This window comes from Cololabis saira, chromosome 10 (genome assembly GCF_033807715.1).
Source record: "Cololabis saira isolate AMF1-May2022 chromosome 10, fColSai1.1, whole genome shotgun sequence".
In the NCBI taxonomy this organism is placed as follows: Eukaryota; Metazoa; Chordata; class Actinopteri; order Beloniformes; family Belonidae; genus Cololabis; species Cololabis saira.
This window is the reverse complement of record NC_084596.1, coordinates 23,785,748-23,813,071: the sequence shown is the minus strand read 5'-3', so window position 1 is coordinate 23,813,071 and position 27,324 is coordinate 23,785,748. Positions and strand designations below refer to the sequence as shown.

The following is a 27,324-nucleotide window of genomic DNA, read 5'->3' as shown; positions in this document are numbered from 1 at the left end:
TGCAGGTACGGCAGGCACATCATTTTGGTTTCTTTGTTTTTTTTTTTTTCTTGGCATGAACTCCAAAATATAGATAAAAGTTCAGGATGTTCCAATGTTTTTCTATGGAGCTGAATGGTAAAGTAGGTGCGTAGACTGAAAGTAATGGAAGAAACATTAGGTCACATAATCCATAAGTTGCCATGCCGCCTGGGAAGCTGATGGAAATGCCCACCATATCTTAATCAAAGTAAAGTGTGGCTAGCAGCCCCCTCAATGGATTTTAAAAGCTGCAAAGCTGCCGGCAGATGATTGCAGTCAAATAATATGTTTCACATGGTGATTTGTTGACGAAAAAACTGGTTAGCACTTGGTTGCCTCAGGGGGGAACAGACAAAGTCACACACCAGAGGAAGTTCTTCCAAGATGAAACATAGAAATAAAACTAAACACAAAACAGGACTCAAAACAACAAAAGATCACAAAGCTGACATTTAAAGAAAACTAGACAAGACTCAGAATTATTGATAATTATTTATTACTTATGAATATCATCTGTAACTGTAGTGAGACCATGTTTGTTATGCATTTTTATCCATGAACTGCTAGCATCGACACCCATCCCTGCGTCTCTGATCGCAGGTTTAATGCAGAGCACAACTAAGTGTTACGAGACTTGGAGCTGCCATCAAGACAATGTATTGTCCATGGTTTGTACGTAATTACAATGCAAAACCAAATGGTGCACCACATCCTGAAGGCATGGCTGTTATGCAGTAGATACAGGTGCCGCGTATGTCCCACCTGAAGTCCAGATCTGTCCCCAATAGAGAGCTGTGTAAGAATGAAACCAAGAAATGCAAAACAATGACAAGGCAAACAACCTTTTGATTGACCATCTATCTAAGGTCAATCAAAAGTTGAATGGCCTCATGCATTAATAAAAACAGACAAGTGATATTACGACATAATTTTGCTATGGAAGTTGAAAAAGGTCCAGAATATACTAGAGAATGGTTCAGCAATATGCTAGTGTTTTTAGTCCAGATGTTTACTCTTGGCAAATGATGTGACTCTGCAGGTAATGGAAAAGGGTAGTACAGAACAATAGAGAAAGACAATAACCCCAAATAAACTTTGAAGGAAACCAGGAGTTATTGAAGGTAAAGTGGAAGATATTGCACCTGCTGTTATTACCTGCTCTTTACCTGATCGAGCTGTTGAGGACACACTAGAAATTTAAAAGCCCACAGACAAACAAAGGCAAACACAGCACCAATAAAATTATGGAAAGCTTTATAAAGAACTCTTTAAATATTTATGTGTTTATATTCATAATTGCAATTTCTGAATGTTTAATACGCTGTAGTTATGTTTAGCCACTTAGATTTAAACTCATAGGGCCCGATTTACTAAAGGTTTGCGTGTGTAAAAACGTGTGCAAACTTGACATCACCCGCAAACCAAAGTGCCAGCTGATCTACTAACAGCGTGCAAAGAGGACTGCGTCTCTCAAATGCGCAAAATAGCACACGCAATCCATTTAGTACTTTTGCCCTGATGAATAATCAATATGGGGCGTACCCGCCAGAAATCGCTAAATACTGGGAGGGGAACATGCAAATATCTCCTTTTACCACACGCAATGAGATTTACCAAGCCTGAAAGTTTTTGCGTGGATTGTCATTGCGTCTGTATTTAATACGTTCGAAAGGAAGGTGCTAATCTTCACATGCAAAAGGAGAAATATTTTATTTGAATGTTAAATCGAGTATTATTCAGCAAAAGGTTGCCACAGAAGGCACATTCATTTTTTTATTTGTGATAATAAATAAATCACGTGTTTTCATGGAGAAAAAAGTTGTGAAGAAGAAGTGGTTCTGCAGTTGTCATACCCCGGTGTTGTGCCGTATTCAGCACTCCTGCCGTGAAAAGCACCCCCTCGTCTGACAAAAATGATATTCTCATTCCGTGTTCTGTTCTTCAATATTTGTAAATATATATAATATAAACTCCTAAGTATGTGTTTGTGTGAGTGTGTTTATATAAATATATTGAAGTGTCAGTGTGTTGTTTTTTTTCTTGGTCTACTTATCATTGAATATACGAATGGGGTGCTTTTCACGGCAGGGGTGCTGAATACAACAATTTGCCTCTTCCACTAATATCTCTATAACTCCAACTCGTCAAATTTCATTTTGCGCTAGCAACTATATCCTGCTTTCCATCCACTCTCCATGGCGCAAAGTTTGCGCCGCAAACCGTAAGACGCGCAACACCTCATTTAAATACTGAGGTTTGCACCTGTTATCAATTGCGCACGCAATCTTAGTTGATCACCCGCAAAACACACAACAACAGCATACGCAAACTTTTTCAGTGCACACGCAATTTAGTACTCTTTATTTAGGATCTTAGTAAATCGGGCCCATAGTCTCAATTTTGATTGCATTTTGGTTGTTTTATCATATGCGTTGCAGTGATTTACAGAGCAAAAAGTGCATCAGAATCTAAATATCTCAAAATGAATCCATATCTGTGGCTTTCTCTATCCATGTCCCTGTAATTAGTCATTACTTCTCTCTTTTTCACATCTTCTCCCCTCCAGCTGTGTGTTGCTGTCGGTGTTTGTGAGTTAATGCTACTTATGATTGTAACACATATGGTTTCCACACGCACACACATCTAAATAGGTTACTAACATGTTGTTCAGTGTGAGACTGGAAACTGAATCATTCTCAGACACCAGAGTAAACGCACTCACACATTGTGAAGCCATTGCAGGCTGGTAATTAGTGAAAGCAGTAAGGTGATAACAAGCAACAGGCGCACGGCTGTAACTGAGGTGTTGGTGCCAGGATGCTGGCAGAAGTCACAGCTCCACCTCTGACACTCACACGCCCCCAGACACTTATCCTTGAATACAGATGCACACACATTTGCATATAAAAGTAGAAGTAGAAGGACACACCATCTGACATTTTACTAAAACAGTGTACATATAACCCACTAGTTGTCCTCTTATTCTTTCCTTTCCATCTTTTCCTTTGCTTTTATCCTCCACCCACACCTCCTCCTCCTACCCTACACGATCTGAGTCATCTGATCCAAAAGGTGAGATGCTGGATTAGGTTGGTTATTTTCATCTGGTCTTTCTACTTGCAATACACTTCACTTTTTATTTATTTGTTTATTTATCCAGTCAGACAGTCAGTCGTCTTGCTGTTTCCTCTTGGCCTTGTAGCATCATACAGGACAAAACCTTGATATTTTGGAAGCTACACTCCCTTTTCACTCCTCTAATTTATATGAGCTCCACATGAACCTGAAGGATGGATGATTCTAGCTCTGATTGTGGCAGAACATCTCTTTCATTATATCTCTCCAAACAGCCACAACAGGCAATCCCACTGAAGTCCAGTTTCATGAAAGGTGACTTCTACCATGGTGACTATATTCTTGTTTGTTCATAGTGACAAACTGTCCATTTGAAAGTGAGATTGAGTCTTGGTCATTTTTCCTGTCTGTTAAAACATTTTTTTCTCCATCAGTTCGCCCTGCAATGGCTCATGGCTCATTTTATTTATGCTCCCGCAGGTTGTGGGAACAGTAGCATGAGCGGTGACATGTACACAGCCGGATACCATGCAATCACCAACATCGATTACTCCTCGGTGTGCATCAATACCATGAGTGCCAGGTACAACAGCTGTTCAGGCATGACTTGGCACCAGATGGATGTGCGCCAGCTCTCCTTCCCCGACGCATCATTTAATGTCATCCTAGAGAAGGCCACGTTGGATGCCATTATGGTGGAGGAGAAGACACCTTGGGAGGTTTCCCCAGAAACTGCCTGTTTTATTCATCAAGCTCTCACAGAGGTATTGTTAAAGCTTTTATTTCACCATCAAGTTTAGCATCTTGTGGGGATCGACTAATTAAGGAAAGTGTTGTAAGTTCTCCCTGGCACTCCTGGCTCTGATAGCACCATAAATGTTGTCACAAAAAAGACGGTACTAAGAACTGAAATCATGTTGCAGCTCGTAAAAACGATGCCATGAGAGTAAAATAGTATACATGTCATGTAAACCAGTGGTCCCCAACCCCCGGGCCGCGGCCCGGTACCGGGCCGTGGGTCATTTGGTACCGGGCCGCACAGAGAGAGAAAAAAAAAAAAAATTTTTCATTAAAAAATAATTTCTGTAGAATCCCCGACTGATGATGGATGACTCTCAAACTGATGGTTCACAATGTTTTTATTCCTTGGATGTAAATACACTGCAAACACACCGTAAGAGCTATAAAGGAATAAAATAAAATAAAATAAAATAGTTAGACTTTCTACATTCATATAAGTTTAACTTAAATACAGACCGACGCAGCTGCTCGCTCGGTTGGTAATAAAGCTACCACAATACATGAGCGATCAAACTCAAGCTGGACATAAATACGGTATAAAATTTGCACAAATCCTCATCAGCAGGTGCTTTTTGTGTCAGTTAGACACACTTTAGCATTCCCGACACTAGTTTAGTCTTTCAGACACACTTTCTACTGCCGTTAAACTTTTACCATTAAAGTCCGAAGCGCCGGATGTTTACGAGGTCTCGGTGAGACGCCTTCAAAATAAAAGCACTAAATATCGGTCTACTTAATATATAACAATAAAATAAAAGCCTGGCTTTAAATAACGTTAATGAGAAAACAAACATAAAAACACATTTATAGAAACACTGATATTATAGGTAATTTACAATTTCCATTATTTAAGTTTATTTCTTCAAAAATGATGTTTTATTATTATTATTATTATTATTATTATTATTATTATTATTATTATTATTATTATTACTACTACTACTACTATAGCGAAAATACCACAGTTTTTAATGCCGGTCATTTTATTTAGTTTTTATCAGCTACACCTTTAGATTGGGCCGTGAAAATATTGTCAGACATTAAACCGGTCCGCGGTACAGAAAAGGTTGGGGACCACTGATGTAAACGATTCTCTAACTACCAACATCAGTTCAAAGTTGAAGATGATGCAAACATCAACCTGAACCCTAAAGCTTGGTTCATCAGCAAACCAATCATCCCAGACTAATTTACTCCACTTACAGTAGTGATACACAATGTCAGTAAAACACACTAAAACAGGTATGCGAGTATCTAGATTATGGTAAATGGCTTACACTTGTATAGCGCTTCCCAGCTGTACTCCTACAGCCCCAAAGCGCTTTACACTGCACACATTCACCCATTCACAGACCGGTTTTCGGCGGAGCTGCCATGCAACAGCGCTGGCCTGACAACCGGTAGCAACAGGGGGTTCAGTGTCTTGCCCAAGGACACTTCGGTGGACCGGAGGAACTAGGGCTCAAACCACTGACCTTCATTTTCATGGGCGAATGCTCTATCAACTGAGCCACCTTACCCACAATTATGTTAAACTTGTCACTGTTATTTTCCTGTTAACGTTTAAAAAAACGTTCCCGGTTCTTAAAGTATCTTTTATATTCCTTACTTTTCCTATATCTTGTCACCAAAAGTCCAATATCACCGTATCATGTTCAAGTACATAACCATTTAAATGAAATGCATTTTATCATAAGAAAATATCCAAGAAACCTAATTCTTCATCACAACACTTCACTAGATTTTTGCCTTTGGGAAAGCAGTTACAGCGATGTGTTTACTGTTTTATCAACTTTAGAATGTGCCAGAGGCTTTTTTTTTTATCAACTTTTAAGTTAGGAAGGGTGATTTCTGCATGATGTCAAGTCTGTTGATATTTTGGACAAAACAACTAGCTCCTCCTCCCCCTCCCACCAGTGCTCCTCTAAAATAACACGCCCCATCATGAGCACGAACTCTCACCCTGCCAGTGATGGACTGTAACACTGTGTGTTATGTTTTTCAGGTTTTTTCTTTTTCTGTTACATGAGTACAGTGTACTCATGAGATAGACAACTAGCAGATAGGGAAGAGATATTCGCTGAATGTTACAAAAGATGTTTAAAGTCACATATAAAGAGAATCACTTACCCTACCTATAACCAAGTTTTGATCATGGTAATGTAGAGTATAACATTACAAACTACAGGAACAATAAGGAGATACTAAGATTCTGGTAGAAGCTGAATAAAAACGTAATCTTCTGGTCACAGGGTGGAATTTCTTTCATGAAACTCTAATATGTGCCAAGCTCATGTGTTCATAAGTACTGTTATTATTGTGTCTCATTATTATGTCCTCAAGACAGAGGGAAGTTGTTCCCTACACAGCTGTTGTTCTCCACAAAGTGTCTGGTTGTTTCAGACACAGAAAGTTCAGCCTCTGTGAAGTTATACCATTGTTTGACTTGTGCTGCACTGACAGAGATGTATATACCAAAAGGCCAGCTGCCAATCGGTTCAGCCACGCAGATCTGTTGTCTTGGACACTTGGAGTCCCTACACTATTATTATGTGAACGGTCTGCTACCACATGGGTTTATCTGTAAATGACTTTATGACAGTGAAATCAGTAATAGAGGCACTTAACATTTCCACTCCACGGCCCATAAGATGACTGACAAGATGCTGAGAGCACTCAGCTGTCGGCTTCAACACCAACCGTCACTATGTCAATGTGGAATGACAGTGTTTCGGCCATTAACCATGCTCGACCTCCACCCACTAAGACAAGAGAACCCCACTATTAACTGAAGTAGGTAGTTCAGTATTTCAGAATGAGAAAGTATTACTCACAAAGCTTTCACTGCCTCATTTGGAGCTCTGGTAAGTGGTTGGCAATTCAAAGTTTAGTTTGTAATTATAGACTTTTGTTTAAGGCTCGCATGACCTACTGAATATCGATTTACATTAGATCCAATCGGCCAAATGGTAAAAAGCTGTAAATGTTTTTACATTTTCAGGAAATAATGCTATGATATAACACCTCAAACTCAAAGATGAATAAGGTAATAATGTTATTATGTACATAAAATTAGTTTAAATTGTACTGGGTTCAGCTCGACTCCAAGATATGATGGCTATTGTTACATTTGTACTTTAATCTCATACCAGATAACTGCAGTTAGCGTGCTATTTTGTGCATATTCCTTGCAAAAAGGACATGGATGATGCCCGTCATATGAAAAAAAGGAGTAGAGGTTTGTGTTGTGGAGTGCAAAAACAACAGCTGTTGATGAATTTGCAATACTGTCTTTCTAAACAAAGTCCACCCAGTGCCAGCTGAGTCTACTTCAGTCTGCAGAGATGTTACTCTGCACGCTTGCGTGCAGGCTAATACATGGTGATGTCTCACAAATCATACTGTGGTGTGGGTGGAACATAACACGGTGCAGTCACCAAAGTGGCTGCATCAATAGTGCAGCACAGTAGTTCCCCCATTTATTATTTTAATCCGCTATCGCACTTTGAAAAAAAAACAACAAAAAAACCTGCAAAGTTTTGAAAAAACTGTTCCCCTTAACAAATGAACTCACATATCAAGGCTGCAAGCTGCACCAGACATCAGCCTGACTCATAAAGACAACACGGGCATTTACCCTGGACTGCTATATATAGGTCAAGTTTTTCAGGATAGCGAGTCCTGAGTGTTTTCTTGTGACAGAAGAAGGTATTAGAGGAGGATCACCGAGTTTGGTTGGTGGACAGATGGGGGGATTTGACTCCATTTCAAAGGGAGTGAAGCTGAAGCCATGAAGCATTTCTGTTTAAGAGACATTACAGTAACTGAGTGGAGTTCGAACTCATCGTCACCTCCTTTCCTTCACACCATCTTCTTTTCTCACCTTTGATTCTCACCTCATGTTCCCCTCTTTTCTATCTTTATTTCTTTTTTTCTGGCAGTATGCTCAGGATTCTGTGGCATTTGTGCTGATATTTTGTTTATGCTTTTGTCTAAATGCTGGCATCTTTGCATGTATGTGTGTTTTAGTTGCGGAGTGATGTTTCGTCCTATGAGCTACATTGTGGCTTACACGAGTGCAGCAGTCACGATTCCTGTTTGTGTACAAATGCAGGAATGTGGGAGGTCTGTTGAGAGCCTACTGTCTTACAAAAAACATTCTCACACAGTAGAAGAGGTGGACAGATGGAGCGAGATGAAGGAGAAGAAGAAAGGCAACGAAGAAAGAGAGAACAGCTTAGAAGCAAGAAAAATGGTGTGAATGACAGCGGAAGGGATGATAAAGAAGGGGATTCCTGAAGGATCTTTTGTTAAAAATCACAGACAGGAAAGTAGAAATTCACGAAAATGGAGGAAGAGGAGGCTGAAGAAACTGCATGAGAGCAAAGGATAAAGAGAGTGAGACAGGAGCAGGGAAGATAGAAACTGAGGCTGACAGAAAGCTAATGAGCTGTGTGCCAGTATGAAACCGATGGGAGGAAGGTAGCAAAGGAGAGGCAGAAACCCAGACAAGTGCAGCACAGTTTAATATAAAACTCTTTCAGATGACTTCAAGGCTGTTCCTTAATAATAACACACACACACACACACACACACACACACACACACACACACACACACACACACATATGCTAAATGCACTGTGGTAAACAAGCCGTTAGTGTGGTATGTTCAAAAGTTTGGGAACCCTTCCTTGTGTCAAATGCAGTTTTAACACTAAGTGGAAATCATGCCATGGCTGCAATATAATCCGTCAAAATTTTGTATCATTTAATACGTGTCAGAAATGTCATACATGCCATGTCATTTTGTTTCCATGTCTGAGAATGTTTTTAGCGTTTTCCAGAATATGAGATGGCGAAAAATCTTCTCTTGGATTAAGGATTAAATCCTCAAATTGATTATCTTTACATGCACAATAAAAGCGACCAGAGAACCGCAAAACATCCCATGAGGGGGTGGAACAGGGGGTTAGCTGACCTGGGCATTTCTGGTCTCGCCTCAAAAACTGAGGAGGAGTTGAAGAAAAGTTTAGCAAGCGACCACCATCCAACTTTCGGGTTGAAACTCACGCAGAAGTAAGTTTGGTTGCAGTTCCTCAACTGCCTGCTACAGGCTGGCTCCAAAAGCAAGTCAATCTCCACGACCTTCATGTTGAAATGTCCAACTTTAGAGCAGAAATAAACATATTTACAGCCTGGTTCACAAAAAGTGCTTTGGCCTCAATCGTTTCACATCCATGACAGCTCTGAAGGTGGTGAATTTGTTTGTACCACGTCAGAAAAAGTTTATGTAAAAAAAAAATATAGCAATAAATGTATTTCTAATATGATTGATTGACAGTCGGCTTAGCCAATGGCTAGCCGTTATCACTACCTCATCCATAGCTGTCATGCTACCAAACTTGGCGAAGCAATGAGCAGTTTGTACTCACCAGTGCTGGTTAACTGTAATGGGTATAATTAATCAATTATCAATAAGCAATCTATAAGAATGTTGTTGATAATGTGGAATTGGAATAGGATTATGACAACAAGATTATGACTTGACGCAATGCACTGAATTTTACTGTTCCAAAGCTACCAAGAGTCCAGCTGGACTTCTGCCAGTTTTCTCATTTATTTATTTATTTATTTATTTATTTATTCTCATGTATGTATTTAAGTCACTTTACTGTGTTTCAGCATCCAAAGAAAAGCACATTTAGTTATTAACTTGCTCATTTACTGATAGAAGAGTGTAAATAACACAACCTCTCAATTTATCAGAGCATAATGATAATACATCAGGTTAAAATCTATATATGAAATGGTACTCATTATTTAACAAAAACTCAGTCAACTGCAAATACAGAACTGTGTGAAGAATTAATTACATGTATTTACAAACAAAGAACTCAACCTTCTTATTTAGTTCTTATAGTTTAGAGGAAACCAAATGATGCATGTTGTTACTCTCTGCAGTTGATGAATCAGTGACTGAAGAAACACTAACTGTCAGTTGTCCTCTGTGAAAATTAAGCCAATGATCACATAACGAGACGTACAATGTTACCTGGTTTCTTTCACCATTTTATGAAACATGCTCATTTCTCTGAGCAGTCTGACCTGGTGCTGAACGTGCTCGGATGTTCACTCCTGGGATGATAAGTACTGTAGCTGACGTGATGGCTTTTCAGTTGTGAATAATCTCTTTCAGCCTGTACTGATGGATTTGGAAAATACCTTCTGTTATGATGTAGGGTTCTGCTTGGTTTGGGGTTCTTTTCTATATTCCTATCTTTCAGCCTCTGTTGAGTGTTATGTTATTTTTGCTCACATGGTTTCATGGTCCTTTGGGTTTTTCTCGATTAGTCTTGAGTTCTTAAAAATGGTCATTTTGACCATTTTAAAAACCTTTTTTGGTTTAGATGATACACTGTATCTCTGCTTAATCTGTACTGGTGTGCAAATAACAGTCAAATCATATTCACCGTTGCCCTGTTACTAACTCATTAACACAATCTGTATTTAGAATAATTAGACAATAGGTTTATTTGTGCTGCTAACCTGCACATACTGTACTATACAAATAAAGTCTCTCCGGAGGTAGTGGGACATTAATTGCGAACATTCCTAGTTGTTAAAATTAAGTCTCGTTTTAAAAGGGTAAGAAATATATAATGGATTTATTTTAAAAAAAAAAAAAGTTTACCATCAGATTATAATTTTTTTTAAGTGGAAATAAATACATTGAAATCTGTTTTTTGAATGGATACGTGTAATATTGCACTGTATTTGGAGATTTTCTTCTCTCCTTTGTATTGTGTATTGAAAGGAATTAGCAAAGGAGTGTTGTCTTTGAGTTGGTACGGCGTAAGAAGAGATTATGCAAGGTCCAGAGGTGCAATTGAAAATTTGGCCTAGTTTACGCGTTTGGTAACTCTGCATGGTTGCAGTGTGTATACATGTCATAGATAATCTGAATTTAAGCAGCACGGTCATTACAGTGTGCAGCAGATGTACAAAAAGTTTTGCCTGGCGACCTAAGGCTGAGTCTAATCCAGTCTAGCAGCACGGCTGCAGAGTCACTCTGTCTAGTCAGTCATTGCTCCAGTCTCAAATATTTCAGCAGCTGCTAGTCTCATGTTCCTCAATAATTCATGATCTCCAGGTGATAAATTGTGATTGCATGGTTGTCCTGTGACTTTTCATTAAAATGATCAGAGATATGGTTTATGAGCCAGAAATACATTTCATAAAATTTGTCAGATACTTGCAAAAGATGATATTCCTCCCAACAAAGAAAGTTCTCACAACAAATATACAGTATGATGCAACATGCCTTCTGTTCTATAGTACTCTATATGCAAAGTGTATTGCTAATGTTATTTGGAACTGTATGTTGAAAAAGTTAGGGATCAACCTCATCTATTCAATAAATCATAATTTTTTTAACAATAGGCAATATTATGAGTAGTGATCAGAAACATGTTTTTTTTCTTCTACAAATATTTTATATGTAATGAAAAATATCTAGAGACCTAAAGCTACAATGGCTGTATATAGTAAGACTTTGATATAAATTTTCATTCCTACCAGGTCTTAAAACTGGGTAAATACGACCTCTGATGAACCTGCAATGATGCCGTGTATGCGGTCTTTCAATGGGTGTTTCACTCTCAAAGATAGCTCACAGTGCCATCCACGTTTAACTAGTGTATACATATATATACACACATGACCCAATAGTACCTACCGGTACATGCTATATGTGTGTGTGTATATATATATTGTAGCAAGGCTAGTGCTACGGGGGCCCGACCGACAGGATTGAGAGGACACAGAGTTTTGTGCAGAACCCCTTTATTACAGCATTGGAGGTTGACGGGCCACACCTGTGTCCCGTCAGCCTGAGTGGCTGCAGCTCCTCCACTCTGCCACACACCCCCAACGCCAAACTCGCGCCGCGGTCCGTCCGGCCGAGCCAGCCTCTGCCTCCCGGCCTGTGGGCTGCTGTGCCGCCAGCTCTACCGCGGCGAACCTCAGGCGTGGCGCCGGGGTGGGCCGCTCCGGGGGTCCCTCCGCCTCGGGAGCCGTCGCTTGACGGCCCGCAGCTTCTGCCTCCCGGCCTCTCAGCTGCGGCGCCGCCAGCTCCTCCCGCGCTGCTGCGGTGACCCTCAGGCGTGGCGCAGGGGTTGGTCGCTCCGCGGCCACCAGCGCTTCTAGCGCCGCGAGCTGCCGCTCCCCCTGGCTCTGAAGCACGGCTGCCAGGTCCGCCATCGCATGGGCGAGCGCCTCCAGGGCCTGCTCCGTCCCTCCCTTCTCCATCCCGTCGGGCCCCACGTTGGGCGCCAGTGTAGCAAGGCTAGTGCTACGGGGGCCCGACCGACAGGATTGAGAGGACACAGAGTTTTGTGCAGAACCCTTTTATTACAGCATACACCAGAGACACCAACACACGTGCTCCAGCACCTTCTCCCACAGCATCAGCCACCTCAGCAGCTTCTCAGTTCCCCTTATAAGGCTGGCAGGGTGGAGAGGTTGACGGGCCACACCTGTGTCCCGTCAGCCTGAGTGGCTGCAGCTCCTCCACTCTGCCACATATATATATATATGTCAACTGTGGATATATATAGTGTATGTGTGTGTGTGTGTGTGTGTGTGTGTATGTATGTATATGTGTGTATATATATATTATATATATATATATATATATGAATACGATACATACTTGATGAAGAAAGTACACCTTTAAACCCATCATGGAGAAGAGACTTCACCCTGTGCTGACCGAATGCACAGACATCAATGACATTGATTAGTTGTTCCTGGCTTCTGCTGTGCCGAGTTTTCACCTGCTCCATTACCAAGAAGCCAAGATACCTGCCGGGAAAAAAAGGCACAGGGGAACATTCTTGTGAGGGCACTGGCAAAGCAGATGCAAAGTATAAATAAATAAGCTGTAGCCTTCCTTCTCAGAGTTTCTTAAAAGAACAAACGAAAAGTCCTGCAGTACAGGACATCGCAATAGTAGTACATTTCTAAAGAAAAAAATAGGCAGGTGGAAAGCTAAGCCAGAAAACAGGATGAGAGAGAGGAACAAGGCAGTAACAAGGCATCGTAGCCTATGCATAAATTGGAGGAGAGATGCATTATAAAATGCTTTCTAGAACCTAGATAAAGTTTAAAAAAAAAAAGTCTATCATTTCATACCTGAGCAGGTAATCAAGTTTATGTGTGGTCTGTCTGTACCTCCAAGAAACACGCTGGGCCTGTATCATTGGTAAATTGTAAAGCACTGATTATCAACAGGCGTACTTGTTTGAAACTCAGAGCTGTCTTGATCCTGTCAGACTACTTCGGTCATTAGTAACATAAGGTTGCTAAACCAGGAAGCAAGAACACATGGAGGCACACGTCGAGCACTGGAAATCTGCACCAAAAAACCACAAACGAAACACGAAATCGACACGGAACCGACCAAAACACGAGCAGCAATCGACCCAAATCTCGAGATCCAATCACAATCTGAGCTAAGCTACTGCGACTAACTAACCCCAAAAACTACAGAGCAAGCATGCAGGTGAACAAGCCAATGTGTATGTCTATGTGTGTGTGTGTGCGTGTATGTATATGTCTGTTTGGCTATGTGTGTGTGTGTATGTGTATATGTATGTGTGTGTATGTATATGTCTGTGTGTGTGTGTATGTGTGGCTATGTGTTTGTATGTTCCGTGTGTATGTCTGAGTGGCTGTATGTGTGTGTGTGTGTGTGTGTGTGTGTGTGTGTGTGTGTGTGTGTGTGTGTGTGTGTGTGTGTGTGTGTGTGTGTGTGTGTGTGTGTGTGTGTGTGTGTGTGTGTGTGTGTAATAGTCCTATCAAAGCTCCACCTGAAGTGTATTTATAGTGGGGGAGGGGGGGCGTAACCCTGCCACCCGCGAAACCAGAGGCCGACAAGGAAGAACCCGGAACCCAGGCCACCAGCAACCCCACAGAGGGGAGAAGAGGGCGGGAGGAAACCCACTGCCAGCGAGGCCCTCACCCTCCAGGCCAACGACCCCCACCTGCCGAGGGGCTGGCCTGCCCAGAGAGACAGAGCTGCCCCCGGCCGCCGACGCGGGCAGGTGCACCCACCCCCACGAAAGTGGCCCTCCAAGACCAGAGGGGCGCCCCGCCGCAGAGGCAGCGGGGGGGACCGGAGACGGGCCCGGAGAGAGGGAACCCCCCCAACAGGGCGACACCCGCGCAGGCCCGACAATGGAGGGCCCCAGACCCAGGCATACCATTCATTCATCCGATTCCTATAATAATAATAATAATAATAATAATAATAATAATATAATATACTAACAACAATAATGATGATAACAATTAGCTAACAATTCAGCTTTATTTATATAGTGCCAAATCATCACAACTGTCATTTCAAGGCACTTCAACAATACAGTTTTACTCATTCCACAGTAGTCCAGTTAATAATATAATAATATATAATAATATAATAATTGCATTGGTACATTCCCCCATCCTGAGCAAGCACCAGGTAACTGTGGACATGAAAAACTCCCCGTTGCAGGAAGAAACCTTAACCAGACTCAGGAATGGAAGCCATCTGCCTCGATCCATTGGGGTTTGAGTAGAAGAGAACAGAGTGTTGTGCCACAACTCTGGGAGGTCCACCAGCAGTCTAGGAATATGGCAGCATAACTAAAGATGTTTCAGGTCACCTGAGACATCCCTTTTTCAAAAAGGAAGGTTTTAGGCTTAATCTTAAAGGTAGAGAGAGTGTCTGCTTCCTGAACATAAACTGGCAGTTGGTTCCAGAGGAGAGGAACCTGATAACTGAAAGCTCTATCTCCCAATCTACTTTTAGATACTCCAAGAACCAACAAGTAAACCTGCCAACTGAGAGTGAAGTGCTTGGCTTGGAAAATATGAAACTATGAGATCTTTAAAGGGGACATATTATGAAAAACACGTTTTTTCTTGTTTTAACATATATAAATGCGTCGGCTGCCGCTCGGGCAACGGGCTCCGTCGTTTACTGTTGAAGGAGCGCGGCCAGAGAGCTGCGGGCTCTGCCCGTCGCAGTTCTCATGGTCTCATTGATCAGGCTCGGATGAATGAAGAAACGGAGGATGGAGATTTCGCTGGGTTTGATTAATGTAATAACTTAAATAAACCACAATCAAACTAAGTTTTGCTCCCGCTCCCGCTGCTACACGTCATTCAGGGAGCCAATCAGCACAGAGCCTCATTATCACACCCCCCCTTCCCTTAGAATGGAGCACAGAAAAAGGGGTTAGAAGCGGTAAAACTATAGACATGGCTCACAGGCTGAATTTCTGATGTATGTAGAAAAAACAAGCTTTAGATTGTTTTTAAGACATTCAAGGCCTTTTTAAAATATACATTAAATCCCATAATATGTCCCCTTTAAGGTATGGTGGAGATTCGTTATTAAGAGCTTTAAGTTCTATTCTGGATTTTATATGTAGCCAGTGGAGAGAAGCTAAAACTGGGGATATATGATCCCTTCTGCTAGTTCAGAACCCCAGGTGTAGCATGTTGTATGAGCTCGAGGTTTTTCAGAGAATTTTTAGGACAACCCGATAATAAAGAATTACAATAGTCCAACCTTGAAGTAACAAATGCATGGATCAATTTTTCTGTTTTCAGTCTGAGACAGAAAGTTATGATGGTGAAAAAAGATGGTCCTCAAATGTTGTTTAATATGCAAATCAAAAGACAGATTCTGGTCAAAAATAACTCCCAGGTACTTAACCGTAGTACTAGAGGCCAAGGTAATGCTATCCAGAATAACTACATAGATAGACAAGATGTCTCCAAGGCACTCAGATCCCAATGCAACATTAGCTTTATCTGAATTTACCTAGAGAAAGTTTTGAATCATCTAGGTCAGGGGTGTCCAAAGTTGATTCTCAAGGGCCGCAGTCCTGCATGTTTTAGATGTTGCCTTGCATTATCACACCTGATTCTAATTAATGCTCGTCATCAGCTTGTCATCAAGGTCTGCACAACTCTCTTAATGACACAGCCATGTCTGTCAGGGTGTGTTAAAGCATGGAAACATCTAAAACCTGCAGGACACCGGCCTCAAGGACCGACTTTGGACACCCCTGATATAAGTCTTAATGTCTTTAAGACATGCTCATAGTCTGACCAAGTGGTTTGCCTCCCCTGGTTTCATGGATAGGTATAGCTGAGTAACATCAGCATAGCAATGGAATTTTAGCCTTGCAAGGTGCTAAGCCTTCTGAGGATCTGAGGGCCTTTGCTCTGGCTTGGGTCATTCCGACCCGAGCCTTAGTGCTTTGCAAGCGGTAATGGCATTCGGGCTAATGATAGTATCCAATGGAAGCAAATATAAGGTGAAAAGAATTGGCCCAAGCACTGAACCCTGTGGAACTCCCTGTCTAAGTTTAGTACATGAGGAAGACTCTTCATTACCTTTAACAAACTGGAATCTATTAGATAAATATGTGTTAAACCAGTCTAATGCAGTACCTTTGTTCCCAGTAACATAGTCAAGTTTCTTTAGTAAAATGTATTGATCAGTTTTATCAAATGTACTGGGATCCAACAGGACAAACACGGATACCATGTCAGATAACAGATTATTTATCTGTTTGTGTATCTAAAATAAGTAAGGTTCTGGATTCCAATTAATTAGTATTTTTTGTGTTTGTAGAAGTTTAGTAGGGAATAAAGTTTATGTTGCACTTGATACTTTGAATCTCAGAATTTCAAAGCCTGCTTAATCAAATTATCTTCATTACAATATTAAAAGTGTGTTTCTTCATCATCCAACACTTTTTTTTTTGCTCCCATCTCCTGTCGCTATTTTACACATCTCTTTTAAAATATTTGTGTTTGTATTATAGAATGTTTCCATTCTATAATGGGCAAATTTAAAAGGGCGAATGAATGCCTTCGTGTACCCCTCCTGTGTTCTGGCTACCTCTGAACAGTGTGTGTGTGTGTGTGTGTGTGTGTGTGTGTGTGTGTGTGTGTGTGTGTGTGTGTGTGTGTGTGTGTGTGTGTGTGTGTGTGTGTGTGTGTGTGTGTGTGTGTTTTCATGCAGTGAGAAAGTAGAGCACTGGAGCACACGTGAGGTAGTGGGAGCATGTGTAATTGCAGTTCTGGTTGCGCATGTGTAGAGATGTGAGCACAGGATCAAAAACAGGATGTGTAAGTGCATATGTGTATTTTGCAGACCTTGTTTTCACATTTATTTGGTTGCACACATTTGCTTTTTAGTGGGTTTTTGTGAGCAAGTGCGAGCACTATTGCACGAGTTAATAAATTTTTTGTTTTCATGCATTTTCACGCTGTTATTACATTTTGCATACGTGTGTGTATGTGTGTGTGTGTGTGTCTGTGTGTCAGGGAAAGGACTGAGCTAAAGCCCTGGGCTCTCTAGAGATTTTCACATGGCACTTGAATGATTTACTGCACATGTTCAGTTATATACAGACTTGACACTCATTGATGACAGATGGTCTGTCCTGTACACTTAAATACCACCAACAGAGCGTCACATTATGTGTGATAAAGTGTGCCATATTATCTACACTGTATGTACTTTTAGTGATGTAATGTCACGAGATTTCGGTGAGATTGAGTGGCCTGTCTGAAACGTATTTTAAAAAATATTTTGTGAATAAAAACATATTTTTTGTTTATTTTGTGTTGCCTTAAGAACATGAATACATTTTGTTGTAGAAAACAATCACATTACTAGATATGTTACATGAAATGTACTTGTAACAGCCGATAAAACAGTTTCCTCTTTTTTTCCCTCTTTACGTCCACATATTTTTCACTGTCCTCTGTTCTGATTTCATCCCAAAACCTGTCTGCATAAACACGTGCTTGCAATATCTGCAGATACTCTTGCTGAATAGGGAAGCCCCCCGAGCCAGATGCACTCCCTCTGTTCTCCTTTCCACATATAGCTTTTTGCCCCCTCATTTGTTCGGATCACACTGGAACACACACGCACATACTGTACACACACACACACACACACACACACACACACACACACACACACACACACACACACACACACACACACACACACACACACACACACACACACACACACACACACACACACACACACACACACACACACACACACACACACACACACACACACACACACACACACACACACACACACACACACACACACAAAAACAGTTTCAAGTTTACAGCAAGACTGTCTGAATTGATTCAACGTTCCCAGTGATGTTCTGACACAGTTTGGCAACCGTGTTAAATGTGAGTCATTTTGAATTCTTATACATGTGACTGTATGCTTTAATGCACTTGTCAAACAATCATATATACACCAAACAGTGTTTGTCTGAGGGCAATTTTCCTGTGTCATGCTGCTTTCTGCGGGGAAAAACTGCACAACCGGATGTACTCACAATTTCCTTCAGGACGAACTGTAGTCTGTTGATTACATCTTAACTGTATGCACGTGCGCATGTGAGCGATCAGCGTTCAGATTTAGTATACAGAGGTACAGATGATTGGAAAAGGGGAAAGGAAACATAAAATGTCTCAGTTGCTAATACAAGAGCATCAATCCAACTTGGCGTTGATTTTACAAATCTGTAGACGTCTGTTGGACGGACGGATCATTTTTCTTTCTTAATATATTCCTTTATTGGTGGTGATTATAATTATTTATGATTAAAACATTCAAATTCAACTACAGTTAGGTTGTTGCAGCCTTAGACAAAGATCTGCCAAAATTTAGTAACAAAATTATTTTAATTCTCTTTGTCAATAAAATGTGGCTGCAATAAAAAAGAAGTGAAAACACTTTTTTTCAGTTTTTGGCACCAGACTCCACAATACTGAGGGAACCAAACTAAAGGGATAATTGAACATCAGCACACTTTTGGTCTGTTGTATGTGATTAGATATGAAATTCCCCTGAAAAAACTTGGCAGAATGTATAAAAACATGAAACACCTGCGCCACAGTGAGGGGCAAGCCTCGCCACATGTGCACAAACACACACACACACACACACACACACACACAGAATGGCCTTCCAAGCTCCCAGTTGCCAAGACAACCACTATCGACTACAGAACAGCGTTCCTATGGAAACAACGGATGCCTAAAGGAGACAGAACATTAATTAGAATAAGAGAATGTAAGGAAGAAGGAAGAGGGAGACTAGGGGCACAGGACAGGGAAAAAACTGATGATAATGAGGGAGAGAAACTGTGCCTCTGCAGTTGGTCAGGAAACCGGGAAAGATGAAAAAAAACATGCAGTTGGATTTTTTTTCTTTCATTTTGTTTCTTTTTTCTGCTAACCATAGCTGTGATTGGTCCTGTGCATGTTTGTTAGTCCTGATGACACACGATTAGACGAGCACAAGCCAGAAGAGAGCTAAAAAAAAGGGGGGGGGGGGGTGTCAAGCTATAGTTAAAGTGGAGGTATAAAAAACAATAAAGGCCATACAAAAGTGGAGTGAACTGTCGGCCGCACAGATCTCCCATCCTAGGAGAATGTGTGACTGTGCAGGCGAGGATGTTTTTATATCTCTGGACCTTTTCCTCACTTCATGTCTATTAAGGTGGTACTGTGGTGGTTCTCAAACTTTTGTGTCTGCCACAAACACCCCCACAGTAGCATAAAATGAGTTCAGTCAGCTACACCAGTATTTCTGTATTGACAACTCTGCATCACAGTTGTGAAAACTGATGAGTTCAGATCAGCTAAACATTCATTCAAGTTGGCATAAAACTAGCTAAAAGTGTTATGGCATTTGTTGTTGTCTCCCTATATTCAGTTTAAGTTCTTATATCTACATGCTGGGTGTAATGTCTGTTCATACTGTAGCTCCATATTTTGTTATGCATTGCACACTGGCACACCAGGTCGATAAACAAACATGCAGGCTCTTATCAACAGAGTGCCATGACTACACATAGGAGGATGTGGGCAGTCTAGAGCAGAACGGGCAGAAAGAACACGTCCAGCATGGTTAAGTTGTATTTCTATGGGATTTGCATGTTTTTCAGGATGGGGCTTTGTCTCACAGCCTAGAGCAGGGGTCGGCAACCCAAAATGTCGAAAGAGCCATATTGGACCAAAAACACAAAAAACAAATATATCTGGAGCCGCAAAAAATGAAAAGTCTTAGAATGAAGGCAAATGGCGAAAGTCCAAACGTCGAGAAAAAAGCCGAAATGTTGAGAAAAAAGTCGAAATGTCGAGAAAAAAGTCGAATTGTTGAGAAAAAAGTCACAATTTTGAGAAAAATGTTGAAATGTTGAGAAAAATGTCGAAATGTCGAGGAAATAGTCCAAATTTTGAGAAAAAAGTCGAAATGTCGAGAAAAAAGTCAAAATGTCGAGAGAAAAAAAGTCGAAATGTCGAGAAAAAAGTCGAAGTGTTGAAAAAAAAAGTCGAAATGTCAAGAAAAAAGTCAAAATTTTGAAAAAAAAGTTGAAATGTCGAGAAAAAAGTCGGAATGTCGAGAGAAAAACTGTCAAAATTTCGAGAAAAAAGTCGAAATGTCGAGAGAAAAAAAAGTCAAAATTTCGAGAAAAAAGTTGAAATGTCGAGATTAAAAAGGAAAGGAAAAAGCAAGAAAAAAAGAGAAAAAAAGGAAAAAAAGAAAAAAGAGAAAAAAAGGAAAAAAAAGGTCAAACATTTTTGAAAAATCTCCAGGGAGCCACCAGGGCGGCGCTAAAGAGCCGCATGTGGCTCTAGAGCCGCGGGTTGCCGACCCCTGGTCTAGAGACATGCACATGACATTAATTGCTGGTTTTAAATAATCTTCTGTTGGTTTAAGGGTGGTTGATGTCTCTGAGCTTGCCCTGTGACAACTTGATCACCCATCCAGAATGAGCTCCACTTTGGTCTTGTGGCTGTTGGTGCAGGCTTCTGCCTTCCTTAGCCTTTTACAGGATAAAGCTGATAAACTTTACAGATAAACCAGATAATATGTGGATTTGAGTCTGAAAAATGGGAGAACCAGCACTGTGCAGTGTAGCAGAAGCATGTGTTTCTTTGAATGTGTGTGTATTTAGTGGCATGTTTTTGTTTGTGTTTCCAAGAGCATTTTCGTATATGTGAAGTGTTTCTAGATTGATTGAACCAGCAAAAACTCCCTCCTTCCTCTAAGCAGATCAATGAGGCCAGTAGTTGGCTTACTTTCTCTACTCCAAACTCTTTTTTTTCCCCCTTTGCCTGTCCACTGAAACTGGTTTTGGTCGATGACTGAGCCTTGTGATCTTCTTTCTGTGTGCTCTCCAATCCCTCTGTGGATACACCGAGGACTCATAAGAAATGGATTGTTTTTTTCTGCTGGCAGAGGTCTGGACAACATTATGCTGGCTCAATCTCAAGTGACCGAAATGACCTACTCACTTTTGAGCTAATGGACCAGAGCAGATGGCGAACACCTATTTGCTGCTTAAGGGAGTGGATGAAGCAAGTAAAGGGCATTGATTTGGACACTTAAGGTTTAGCCCTCATGGCTGAAATAGATCAGTTTCCTGCAGCTACACACATATCATATTACTCCTCTATTGTCATTTCTGCAGTGTGCTTGCATCTGTTCAGGCCCAGAAAGAACAAGGTGTCCTCAGTGAATGATTCTGTAAGGTTTAATGCAAAGTTCTGCATGGATCGTCTTTTCATGTATATTTTAGTCACTGTTGTTCCTTTAGTGACACAGTTCCTCAACCCATATAAGTGATTACTTTATTATTTTTTCAGGGCTTTGTGTTGATGTTTAGTTTTGATTCATATGCTGCTCAAATGGTTCTTCAGTTTCAGTTTCAACAGGTGTTACAAGAGTTGAAATATGTTAGAAGCGGCAAGAGACCTAAATTCAAGACCACCATGGGGCATTTTTGGTTTATTTGTTTGTTTGACTCAATCTTCACATTGGTTTTAGGCTCAAAAGATAATTAGGTATGTTTAGGCAACGTAAATACCTGGGTAGATTATGAAAGGATTATTGTTAACTTGAGATTTCACTGTTTTTCTACATTTATCACCTGGTATAAAAGCTTTATGTTTTTATGCAAGTGTGAATCCACTGGAGTCACAGCTCTTTTTCCGTACATGCAGCAGTTGGAGGTCTGACTTTTTTTAAAGTTTAACCACAAAACATAATAATGGCTTAAAGCTGGCGCAAAAGATGCCTGGACAATTGGCAAGGTCAAGAACTGAAATGTTCAGCCTCTTTCTTCTAACCTTCATGAAATCACAAACACATGAACCCTATTTGCTAATGTTCCCCCAATCGTTGCTTTCAGGGCTAGTTCCTTTCCTTCAGTGTTTTATAGATATTTTGCAGATTTAATGACATCTACGAAGTTACAATTTCTAAATTCACACTAAAGTCTCATTTTCTCATTTTCACTTGCTCACCTCTGTAAGCTCTGACGTCGTAGTAAAACTCTTCCCTCTGGTGTTTTTCATTATTTGCTTTGTGTGCATTGAAACATTTCAATTCTTGGACTGGATTTCAGAGATAACACATACACAGTGTTAGCTTCCAATGCTGGACATAACTAGCAGACCTTTGAACATCAAACTCTTTTCAGTTGTTTGACTGTGATGTAGTGTAACTTACAAGTGGGGATAGTTTCTCTCCCATTGATGCCACAAGGTGCCATGAGCAACATTAGCATCAATAGCATTAGCGTCAAACTATTTGTAAATTGTACTTCCTCAAGTTGTACCCCAGGGGTGTTTTATACAGCAGGACAGAAGCCAATTTGAAATTGTGTAAAGGGAGTTATTTGCTGTCATAGAATAATAATAATAATAATAATAATAATAATAATAATAATAGAATAATAGATAATAATAATAATTAAAGCTGCAAGCAGCGATGAACGGGCCCTCGCACTCACGGCCACCGCCCCCCATAAGCCTATCAGAAACGACACCACCCACGACTTCCTATGTGAAACCATTCAAAAGTTATAGCAGAAAATCGGGACAACCAATCAGAAGAAGGGGCGGGGCTAATTAAGGCCAACGAAGCTTAGGGACTCATTACAGAATCCCATGACACCACCCACAACTTCCTATGTCAAACCATTCAAAAGTTATGGCAGAGAAAAGTATTCTAGGGGGCGCTGTTGAGCCGTTAGGCCACGCCCATTAATGCAAACCATGAAATATCAAATTTATCGCCAAGTCTGTCTTGCATGCAAAATTTGGTGACTTTTGGAGAACTATCAAATATGGACCAATCAGATTTCAAAATGGCCGACTTCCTGTTCGGTTTCGGCCATGGCGCCAAGAGACTTTTCTTTAAGTTGCGCCATGATACAGGTGTGTACCGATTTTGGTCCATGTACGTCAAACCGTATCGTGGGGCTTGAGGCACAAAGTTTTCAAGGGGGCGCTGTTGAGCCATTTTGCCACGCCCATTAATACAAACCATGAAATATAAATTTATCGCCAGGCCTGCCTTGCATGCAAAATTTGGTGACTTTTGGGGAACTATCAAATATGGACCAATCAAATGAAGGGTGGCGCGCTTTTTGGCGTCTAGCGTCGCCAAGGTAACACTTTTGAAAGAGAAAAGTAATGCGCGTAGTCGCAGGATAGAGACGCACATTTTGATGTATAACACATCTGGGTTCATGACACGGTTCGGGCCGTATTAATTCTCGAAGGAATGGCATATATTGCTCCAAAATTACGTGATTCATTCAGAATGTTCAAAATGGCCGACTTCCTGTTCGGTTTCGACCATGGTGCCAAGAGACTTTTCTGTAAGTTGCAACATGATACAAGTGTGTACCGACTTTCGTTCATGTACGTCAAACCGTATTATGGGGCTTGAGGCGCAAAGTTTTTTCTGTCTGAACCAATCAGATGAAGGGTGGGCGCGCTTTTTGGCGTCTAGCGTCGCCACGGTAATGCTTTTGAGAGAGAAAAGTAATGCGTGGTGTCGGAGGATGGAGACGCACATTTTGATGTATAACACACCTGGGTGCTCGTTACGGTTCGGGCCGTATTAACTGCCGAAGGAATGGCATAAATTTCGCCAAAATGACACGACTAATTCAAAATGGCCGACATCCTGTTCGGTTTCGGGCATGACGCCAAGAGACTTTTCTTTAAGTTACGTCATGATACAGGCGTGTACCGATTTTCGTGCATGTACGTCAAACCGTATTGTGGGGCTTGAGGCACAAAGTTTTCAAGGGGGCGCTGTTGAGCCATTTTGCCACGCCCATTAATGCAAACCATTAAATATCAAATTTTTCACCAGGCCTGGCTTGGGTGCAAAATTTGGTGACTTTTTGGGCACGTTTAGGGGGGCAAAAAGGCCCTCCTTTCGTCAGAAAAATAATAAGAATAATTAAAGCTGCAAGCAGCGATGAACGGGCCCTCGCACTCACGGCCACCGCCCCCCATAAGTATCAGAAATGACACCACCCACGACTTCCTATGTCAAACCATTGAAAAGTTATAGCAGAAAAAAGGGACAACCAATCAGAAGAAGGGGCGGGGCTAATTCAGGCCAATGAAGGTCAAGGACTCCATACAGAGTCTGATGACACCACCCACGACTCTCCATGTCAAACCATTCAAAAGTTATAGCAGGAAATAGGGACAACCAATCAAAAGAAGGGGCGGGGCTAATTTTCACCAATTATGGTCAAGGACTCAATACCGAGTCCCATGACACCACCCATGACTCTTTATGTCAAACCATTCAAAAGTTATGGCAGAGAAAAGTTTTCCGGGGGGTGCTGTTGAGCCATTTTGCCACGCCCATTAATGCAAACCATGAAATATCAAATTTATCACCAGGCCTGGCTTGCATGCAAAATTTGGTGACTTTTGGAGAACTATCAAATATGGACCAATCAGATTAAGGGGGCACGCTTTTTGGCGTCTAGCATCGCCACGGTAACACTTTTGAAAGAGAAAAGTAATGCGCGTAGTCGCAAGATGGAGACGCACATTTTGAGGTATAAGTCACCTGGATGCACGTTACGGTTCGGGCCGTATTAATTGCCGAAGGAATGGCATTAATTGCGCCAAAATTACACAATTAATTCAAAATGGCCGACTTCCTGTTCAATTTCGGCCATGGCGCCAAGAGACTTTTCTTTAAGTTGCGACATGATACAGGTGTGTACCGATTTTCGTTCATGTACGTCAAACCGTATTATGGGGCTTGAGGCTCAAAGTTTTTTCCCTCTGAACCAATCAGATGAAGGGTGGGCGCACTTTTTGGTGTCTAGCGTTGCCGCGGTAACGCTTTTAAATGAGAAAAGTAATGTGCGTCGTTGCAGGACAGGGACGCACATATTGATGTAGAAAAAAAAAAATTGCTGACAAAAAAGTCTGGATACTGCGGGAATCGAACTCTGATCTCTGACTCCAAAGACGGGAACACTCTGGCTGAGCTAAGACTCAGCTTCTCATTTCTATTTGACCTACTGACTTAGGAGAGACCAACATATCGATATTTAGTAATGTAAGTCTGGAGCTGTTTTTTCTAATTTTTTAAAATATTTGTAAGTTATAAATATTAGTAAAACCCAACTATTTTAATTATTACTTTTTCTGTAACCATTCTGCCAAGGTTGTAACCGGGCTGAGCTGGGAATATTTCTGACGTCACCACATTACAGGGAGCCGATTGGTCGGGGGGTGGGGCCGTCATCACCCTACTCGCCACTGATTGGTCGGGGGGCGGGGCCGTCATCACCCTACTCGCCACCGATTGGTCGGGGGGCGGGGCCGTCATCACCCTCCGCGCCACTGATTGGTCGGGAGGCAGGGCCGTCATCACCCTACTCGCCACCGATTGGTCGGGGGGCGGGGCCGGCAGACGTTTGAATCAGGAAGCGGGAGTCAGCGCGAGAGCGACTGGCGGCTCGTGGCGATTTTATTATAAAAAAGGGACAACCAATCAGAAGAAGGGGCGGGGCTAATTCAGGCCAAAGAAGCTCAAGGACTCATTGCAGAGTCCCTTGACACCACCTACGACTTCCTATGTCAAACCATTCAAAGTTTATAGCAGAAAAAAGGGACAACCAATCAGAAGAAGGGGCGGGGCTAATTCAGGCCAATGAAGGTCAAGGACTCCATACAGAATCTGATGACACCACCCACGACTCTCTATGTCAAACCATTCAAAAGTTATGGCAGAGAAAAGTATTCAAGGTGGCGCTGTTGAGCCGTTAGGCCACGCCCATTAATGCAAACCATGAAATATAAAATTTATCACCAGGCCTGGCTTGCATGCAAAATTTGGTGACTTTTGGAGAACTATCAAATATGGACCAATCACATGAAGGGGGGGCGCGCCTTTTGGCGTCTAGCATCGCCACGGTAACACTTTTGAAAGAGAAAAGTAATGCGTGGTGTCGCAGGATGTAGACGCACATTTTGATGTATAACACACCTGGGTGCACGATACGGTTCGGGCTGAATTAACTCTCGAAGGAATGGCATAAATTTCGCCAAAATGACACAATTTATTCAAAATGGCCGACATCCTGTTCGGTTTTGGCCATGGCTCCAAGAGACTTTTCTTTAAGTTGTGCCATGATACAGGTGTGTAGCGATTTTCGTGCATGTACGTCAAACCGTATTGTGGGGCTTGAGGCACAAAGTTTTCCGGGGGGCGCTGTTGAGCCATTTTGCCACGCCCATTAATACCAACCATGAAATATCAAATTTATCACCAGGCCTGGCTTGCATGCCAAATTTGGTGCCTTTTGGGGAACTATCAAATATGGACCAATCAGATGAAGGGGGGGTGCGCTTGTTGGCGTCTAGCGTCGCCACGGTAACACTTTCGAAAGAGAAAAGTAATGCGTGTAGTCGCAGGATGGAGACGCACATTTTGATGTATAACACATCTGGGTTCACGATACGGTTCGGGCTGAATTAATTCTCGAAGGAATGGCATATATTGCTCCAAAATTACACGATTAATGCAGAATGTTCAAAATCGCTGACTTCCTGTTCGGTTTCGGCCATGGCGCCAAGAGACTTTTCTTTTAGTTGCGACATGATACAGGTGTGTACCGATTTTCGTTCATGTACGTCAAAGCGTATTATGGGGCTTGAGGCGCAAAGTTTTTTCTGTCTGAACCAATCAGATGAAGGGTGGGCACGCTTTTTGGCGTCTAGCGTCGCCACGGTAACGCTTTCGAAAGAGAAAAGTAATGCGTGGGGTCGGAGGATGGAGACGCACATTTTGATGTATAACACACTTGGGGGAACGTTACGGTTCGGGCTGAATTAACTTTTGAAGGAATGGCATAAATTTCGCCAAAATGACACGACTAATTCAAAATGGCCGACATCCTGTTCGGTTTCGGGCATGACCCCAAGAGACTTTTGTTTAAGTTGTCCCATGATACAGGTGTGTACCGATTTTCGT

At 41.6% G+C, this 27,324-nt stretch overlaps 1 protein-coding gene across 2 annotated transcripts in view; it reads left to right on the top strand.

Moving 5' to 3' along the window:
* Window positions 1-27,324, top strand: part of ece2a (endothelin converting enzyme 2a) — a 107,985-nt gene that overhangs the window by 43,720 nt on the left and 36,941 nt on the right. For both annotated transcript variants that reach the window (XM_061731103.1, XM_061731104.1), the window contains exon 3: window positions 3,577-3,860. In XM_061731103.1, the coding sequence (XP_061587087.1) occupies window positions 3,577-3,860 (284 nt within the window). The remainder of the gene's footprint in view (window positions 1-3,576; window positions 3,861-27,324) is intronic.